The sequence below is a fragment of the Charadrius vociferus genome, unplaced genomic scaffold, assembly GCF_000708025.1.
Source record: "Charadrius vociferus isolate BGI_N301 unplaced genomic scaffold, ASM70802v2 scaffold55, whole genome shotgun sequence".
Classification (NCBI taxonomy): domain Eukaryota; kingdom Metazoa; phylum Chordata; class Aves; order Charadriiformes; family Charadriidae; genus Charadrius; species Charadrius vociferus.
In genome coordinates, this window is record NW_009648444.1 from 2,510,754 (window position 1) to 2,519,000 (window position 8,247).

Sequence of the window (8,247 nt, forward strand, 5' to 3'; positions counted from 1 at the left end):
TAGTATGGGTAAGGAAAATCAAGGATTTACTCCTTTCAAAAAGCCACCGTAGTCCCTGATTCTCTCCCTCCCTAAAAGCCATTCTCACTTTCTTGAGAAGGTACTTGTTTTCTTTTAGGCATATCTGTCCATGTCAAGATAAAGTCACATGAAGTTTAGTCTTTGCTGAAAAGAATTCCAATTCAGATAATATCCACGTAGTAAAAGCACAACAAACCAGGCAGGAATTCATTTTGCCTTGCCCCTCCAGTACACCAAAACCAAAATTAAAATAGGTCCGTGCTTACCTATTTTTTTTCTCTATGAATATTTTAATGTACCTTAAGTGTCCATTTTAAATCTCCCATGGGAGACATCCCTTCTAGTATTTTAAAATTACTATACCATTCTCATTCTCATTACTATACCTTCCTCCTTTTAAAATTTGCAATTTATGATGGAATCAAAATTCCAAATCTCAAAAAATTCTTCACAGATAAAATGGTCTGACTTTAGTAAATATCAATTGAGTCATGGTCATAAATACAGTACACTAAATTCAAGCAAGAAAATAGGTTCATGCTTACTTTTGCTTTATGCATATTAGAATGTAGAATGTGTGCATATTAGAAAAGTGTCTCTTTTAAGTATTTTCATGGAGGAATTTTCTGGGCAACTTGGTGCCAAAGTATTTCAGTATAATATTTTAACAGTTAGCAGTGGTTACTAAGTATCGATATGCTATGTAAATCAAAGTAATTTTGGTGATCTCACCAATCCCTGTTATTTGTTTGTACAAAAACAAAGTCAAATCTTCTGTTTCATGTTAAGTTCACACTGCAAACACCACAATATATTTTAAATTAACACATTTTACAACTTTTCAGTTCTTAAAAAAATACATATACGCTACTTAATATTTGCAGAACTTGTCGTCTTACCAAGAACTGATGGATGCATGGCAAAAGCACTATATCTGCCAAGGTAAAATAAAGCCCTTCTGCAAAAACATGGTCCAAAAGTGGAAGGTCAGAGGTTTTTGTTCTCCTGATGTGAGGGGCCTCCCTGTTGACTGCATCTGATACTTCCCGGGCAAGCAGCTTGGAGAAAGCTATGCTCAGTTCCAAACTTGGGAGTGGATGTTCATGCATTTCCACTGGTTTTGCTTCCTCTGTTGCTTCTTTACCAAGTACAGGCACTGCAGCCTTGGCACCTGCCTTCTGTTGTTGAAGTTTTTGCCTTCGAATTTTGTCATCATTATGTACTCGGACAGGTTCTCCAAGCTTCCTTTCAAGCTGCAAAATGTCAGGAGGAATAGTCTGACAGTGCTCAGGAGACGCCGTCAAAAATCCTTCAACAGCCAGAGGTATGCTGATCTCACAAAGTCTGGTCCACTGGCTAACCTGTCAGATAAATTTATGTAATTAATGTCTCTTCAGAAAGAGAAACAAAATCCAAGGTACCTTTTTGTCCACTTTAAGCAAAGAAATTCCAGCTTTAAATACATGCTTTGATAATCTTACAAGCTCAGATATTCCGTATTACTTTTGCAATAGCAGAATTAGAAAGATAAATCTTGTATATAACAGAATGAACAGTTATCCAGTGTAGAGTATTTTTATTCCTTATTATTGGTGTAAGATTAGGGTGGCTGTGTAACTCATGAGAAGCAAAGCTGTGGTCAATTTATATACATCATCTCTACCAAGTACTGCTAATAAAAACAGATTATACCAAACAGATTTTGAGTACATTTATTCTACAAAAAAAGTATTATATTATTAGTGGGTTTTTAGTATGCAACATCAAAAAACTTTAGTCTAACCAAACAACAACTGAAAAGAAATTATTTTTTTCATGTTCTTATCCTTGTCCTCTTTTTCTTATTATCTATACTTAAAGGTTTTAAAACTTTTAAACTCTTGTCTTTTCTTGTTCAGTTTACTCACTTTGCAGCCATCTGAAATATCGAATCAAGTTTTCCGGCAGTTCCAAGAAGAGATCAGAACGAGAGATTTCTGGAGGACATCAGGGACAATTTCTTTATGCTACTGCTAGATGGACTAATGCAGGGATATGCTTCCCCAGACCAGCTACTCACCAACAGGGATGAACTGGGTTGGAGGCACACTAATCAGTGGCAACCATGGATGTAGCAATCATGAAATAGCGGAGTCCAACCTCTCGAGAGAAGTGAGGAAGGCAAGTCCGGATGGATGAGCTGCCAGATGAGTAAACTGCTATGTGATAAAAGGGCTGAAATATCAACTCAACTGAAATATCAACTCAAAGTAGCGGTTTAACAGTTCATGCTCCACCTGAAGGTCAGTTAGAAGTGGAGCTCTTTTAGGGGTCTATACTGAGGTCTATCCTATTTAATTATCTTTACCAGTGACCTGGAGGGGTAGATGGAATACACTCACGTCAAGGATGACAGTGAGTTGAGCAAAGCAATAAACAAACTCCAAGAAGGAGCTGCAATATGCAGGGGCATGCCCGGGCTAGAGAACAGGCTTACAGGAACCGACATGAAACTCAATAAAACATCCTGCACCCAGGATGGACCAAACCCTGTAATGGTACAGGCTAGGGACCGACTACCTGGCCAGGTAGCAGCTCTGCTGAAAAGACCCTGGACATCCTGGTGAGCATAAGCTAAACATAAGCCAGCAGTGTGGCTTGGCAGTGACAAAGGCTAACAGCGTATGGTGCTCTTGAAATCAAAATTAACAATAAATTAGGTATTTCTTAGTTCACTTCAAACTGCAAGAGCTGTGCTTTATAACTCATTGAAACTACACTACTAGACATGAAACAAAGATCTGACCTATTTTTTGAATCTTATGGTTCTTTTTGTGCTGCTAAAAAGTAGTATCTTTAAAAATAATTTTTTTTTCATCTTTACACCAAAATACAGATACTTCTCCACTAAGGAAATTTCATTTTCTAAGCAACTTAAGTTTCTCACTAAAAGAACTTAGTTTACATCAATATTAAGAGTCTACTTCAGAATATTTAATGCTTATAAAAACCCCTATTAATGTATCAAGGAGAAAGAGATGCACTCACTTCAGCACAGGCTTTTAAGCAGGTCTTCTTAAAGCCTAAGAGTTCCAAAACATCCTTTTTAGATGGATCTGCCTCATATGTTTTCTGTATTATATGCCTTAAGACAACCGAAAGCCCAGCTCGGCAGAACTTGCCATCTTTCATGACAACAGCAGGTAAACAGCAGCTCTGCACAACCAGTGGAAGCTGACATCTGGAGATTAAATGGACCTCAAGATCACCAAGGAGGTTTTTTGTCACAAACTGATCATCCACATCTTCATCAGTTGGCACTAAGAAAACTTTGAATAATTTGCAGTCACAGTAGGATAGCAAAAACAGTGAAATAGATGTATGAAGAGGAAAGATACTATCTCTGTACTGATGAGAAAACCCCAAATATAAATGTTCTTCAGCACCACTATCTTTCATCTTCCTCCTGAGCTGAAGCTCCTGAAATAGAAATCAGAACACAACATTCATAAAAGAATACAGAATTTAGAACAAAAAAAGAGGGTTTGAAACAGTGGTCCTTCCACTATCTGCTAAAACTGATTTTAACATTAAGACACTATTAAAGACATCCTGCCTGAATAAGTGGACTGCAGGCCCCTCTTGAGAGAAAAGAATGGTTTCACATATACACTGTCTCTTCACATACATATCACTGATAAGGAAATGATCTGTGTAATTATTTTTTTTTACATTTTAGCATATTTATGACATTAAACAAAACATACAAAACCAAAAGAAAATATTTCCTTTTAAATTTTTTGGTGTATAAACATTTTATAGCAAGGCTTTTTTTTTTTTTAAATCAATAATCTCCCACAACATTAACTGTATATTATTGAAAAAACATGTTCCTGAGCACAAATCTACAACAATAAGTTTTCTAATGCACACATTTGTCTGTCTGTAACTGTTAGAAGGTATTTAGAGGGTATTTAGGCCATGTGAAATAATATTGGTTTCCGTACTACAAATTAATCTAAAGCCTGACAAGATGCTAACTGAAGGTGGTCAAGAGGATGCATAAAAAGAAAAAAAAAAAGTTCATTTCAAGAATGCTACATGAACACCCCAAATGCACAACTACTTTAAAGGTTACATAGCTGAAATTAATGTCTTCCCATTATACTAAAAACTTAAATTCATTTTCCTTATACCTAGTTGAAAATTACATTTTTCCTATGAAACTATTCCATACCAGTTTAATATAAAGCAATGATGCAATAATTTTTCTGCTCCATCATTCAATAAAATTGCCCATTAACTTATAACTCACAACTCGTATTGAAAAGCTTTAGACACTAGAGGGCAGTCTTAAAACAGCATTACAGAAGAAAGCTTTATTATAATAAAAGAAAGAAATCCGAATGTTGCTAAGAAAGGCCAGTATGTTTTTTATATACATAAATACGTAAAGCACAAGTGACATTGGAACAGCATCAGTCTTTCAAGTAACTGTCTAGATTAATAAGGTCTCTGTACAGCTACATGAATATGACATAATTATTTAAGAAGCAGAGAAGGTTTTCATATCATATATCTAGATTATTGGATTTTATTTTTTTTCAAGCAGATGTGTACATCAAATTTACTATTTTATACCATCTATCACTGGGCCAAACCAATTGTCCAAAAAGAGGCAGTACAAGAACAAAATCAAGTCCACCTGACATTAAGTAAAGATCATAATAATGATTGTTACAGCAAAGTATTTTTAAACCATCACATTACGTGACTGTCTCAGAACAAGAGTGGCTCAACATAATAGTACTGTTGCTTTTCTTCAATTAATACACCTGCCACACAAAGAATAGTATGATACACAATGAAATAGCTGCTTTCCTAAAAGCTATTTTATTTGGATAAATCTTGACAGCGTATAAGTCAAGACAGATTCAATATCATAAGTACACTGGAAGAAATTACATAGTGAAGGTACCATTGAGGAGATTAGTCAAGAAGAGTTAGTTTTACCTGCTAAATCAATAGTTACTAGCAGTTAAACTCATATCCTTGACTATGGTATTACTTTCAATATTAAATAATACTGTCATATGCATTTGGGTTGGTTTTATTTTCCATGGGAACCTGTAGAGCATCTTTTCCTGGCCACTCTAGCCACTCGGACATATGCGTTCATCTTACAAGCCACTTCACCACTGAATTTTTTCTTCTGGTTGACCTTACTGGACATAATCAGCATTGGATTTTTTGTCATTAGCATGCTGTATAGAACTGCTAAATGTTTTGGTAAATTCTGAAGAGGTTTGTATTTCCCAAGTATATTATCCTGTAGTTTCCATCTGTTAATCACCTGTTCTTACAAGTTATTCCAAATTCATCACTCAGGACTGCATAAGCAAAACATTAACCTTTTTACCACACAGGTATTCTCAACGGGTACCCTGAACTTTGCCCATTTTCAATCCAGAGTAGCAGCTCTGGTGCTCTGTTTCCCCACAGAGGATAATATATCATTAGACTAAAAATAAAAAATAAATATTTGAAAGATGCCCAAATAGAGGTACTACTTAATAACACTACTGATTAAAATTACAAAAATGTCCTGCTATGAAACTGGTAGACAAAAGGGTGAACTCCATCAATGTGAATTCTCCTTCAATCTGGTGAACAAAATTACTTCTACCCAGTAGCAATGAGTAATAGATAGCAGCCATCAGTCAGTCCCAGAGACAGTAACTGGTGAGAAATAATGACTTGTTGGCTACTGGTCTGCTGTGTACTCAACCCAGTAAATGCCACAGCTGACACTATCCTATTAATCCACCTGTATCCTCGAAGCTTGAAATTCGACTTGAAATTTCTCTGGACAAATTCAGCTATTCTTATCCTCAGGTATACAACTATCACATACAGAAGTCACACAAAACAGATAAACCAATACTTGGATCTTTCTGAAGCAAGATAAGCAGACGTTGTCCAGAGCTACCCACTCCATTCTCTTGATAGGGTCAGAAAACAGGTATATGCATGCAGCCCACTTAATTTAGTCCATAGTATCTTAGCTTAAAGTTACTTCTCTCAACCATTTTAGGTAAGGCTCTGGATTTTGCACTGAAGCAACAGTACGCTCAGGAAAGGCCTGTTCTTCTGAATGCCTTTAAGAGAGAACCTCTGGGAGACAGCTGGGCCAGATAGCTTGAGGGTGGTTAGTAACTTCTCCAAAATTCAAAGTAAGTTTTTGTAAACATAGAGAGTAATTTACTACTACTCAGCTGCATCATGGTGAACTATGCCAGAGAGACTGATTTTTCTGAACATAAATGAACTTCTACAAGACAGAACACAAAAATAATGACATTAATGATCTACTTACACAGCAGCGCTGTGCTCACACTGTAAAATCGTAACAGTTTGCAGAATTGCTTGAGAGCAAATTATTTTGGGGAGGGGAGGAAGGAAGGGCCAAGGCTTTTCTTCACCCTCAGCCGGAGCAGTAAATTAATGTCACTCAGCACGTAGCCGCAAAAGTGCCCATGTAAAGGACATGGTAGAAATGTGCAACTACAGGTGACAGGGAGCCCAGGAAATTACTTGCTTTCACAGTGGCTCAGACCTAAATAGTGTCAGCTGGTCCTGGTATCACACGCTGAATCAGCATAGCACCCTCTAGTCCAACGACTTGTTACACCTCCACAGAGTCAGTTCAGACTTCGATTTGGTTCTTTCTTGTATTCTCCTTCCTCAGGTAAAGCCACCTCACATAGGCTTGGTAGTTCTTAAAATAAGTTTAGATAGCCTATGAGAGAGGTTCTCACTTAAGATAGTCCAGTACAACACAAGTTACCGTACTCAGTGGCTGGCAGTCCTCCAGTGCCTGCCTGTAATCAGCTACTCATAAAGCCCAAAGGACAAAAAAGTTCTCCAGTAACTCTCTACAGAATTGTACGCTTCACCTTTAGGAAGCACAAATAACCAGTGAACAGGTCTATAGAAGTAAGCAGAATGCTCAAATGCTCAGTACAATCTGAAGCTTAGCTGTTCAAACAGAGGTACCTATATTAACCCCAAAATAAAAACAGAGCTCTCATTGACAAGAATCTCAGGGCTCTTAGTGAAGTTGCAATATCTGCTGTTGAATTTTCTGATATATAAAAAAAGCCGTTTATACATTTTCTTCTAGTTGGACAGGCAGTTATTTTTAATAAGTTTTCCAATAGCTAGATTCTCCTTTAGCTAGGTTTTGTGCACGTGCTGAAGTTGCATTTACCCCCAAAAGCAAAAAATTGTAAGTACCACTCATTCATAAAACATTCATAAGATATGCAGGTTTTTTTTAGAAAAGTACTCACAAAAAATTTTAGAAAGGGATTATCATATCAAGGTGAGGGGGAGGGAGAAGGGTTAAGCTAAGGCAGCTGTTTCGGCTAATTAGACTCTCCCTACATGGGAAGAGTAAGGGAAAATCCAAAGATGAAAATTATGGTCAATATTATCAGAATTTCCTTTTTAAGGAATCACATAAACAGTGACAGTATCAATACAGCAACAATTAATCATTCCAGTTAGTAATACTGTACCAAATAAAAACAAACTGTAAATTACTAATTTCTCAAAAAAGTGCAAGCGACTAATATCTTGCACTGAGCAGAACAAACTCCAGAGGAGGAGGTAACTTCAGCTCTCATCACAAAAATACAAATGTCTCATTTCTTTGGTTTCAGGGAGAGTTAAGAACATTGCACACTTCACAAAATCAGGTCTTAAATCTGAAAATAGGTATTTACGTACACAAATGATTTCCAGACCCTGACAAAGCAATCTGTCATTTCATCATTTATATGACAGCAATTCATTTTGGTTCATACAGGCAATCAGATCTCTCTCAACTAAAGGCCCTGATTCTGCAAGTACTTATGGTACCTGACCTGCAGGTGTCTTTGCAATATACTGTCCCATTATTTTCAAATATAGTCCTGAATTCTTCTCATGTACTACATTACTACTATTCTTTCTACCAAAGTCCCTTTCTCTTCTCAAATTTGCAGTGCTGCAACACTGAGATTGGTTTCCCAGAACCATACTCCCTGTTCTGCTACTCATATGGTCAATTTAGATCTGAGTTATTAAACTTACTCTGTGGAGTGGAACAAATTCTACTCTTAATTAGGGTCCATTTGGGAAAATAATACTTTTCTGTTTCTGCATCTAACCTTCAAGGTATGAAAAGATGAGCTTCACTCAGCA

The 8,247-nt window shown here is 36.7% G+C and overlaps 1 protein-coding gene across 1 annotated transcript in view; it reads right to left on the reverse strand.

The window, feature by feature from the left end:
• Positions 1-8,247, reverse strand: part of GSTCD (glutathione S-transferase, C-terminal domain containing) — a 72,572-nt gene that overhangs the window by 59,989 nt on the left and 4,336 nt on the right. Inside the window, exons 2-3 of the mRNA XM_009885500.1 lie at positions 3,049-3,480; positions 909-1,382 (exon numbers count right to left, since the gene is read on the reverse strand). Of these exons, the coding sequence (XP_009883802.1) occupies positions 909-1,382; positions 3,049-3,459 (885 nt within the window). The 5' untranslated portion in view covers positions 3,460-3,480. The remainder of the gene's footprint in view (positions 1-908; positions 1,383-3,048; positions 3,481-8,247) is intronic.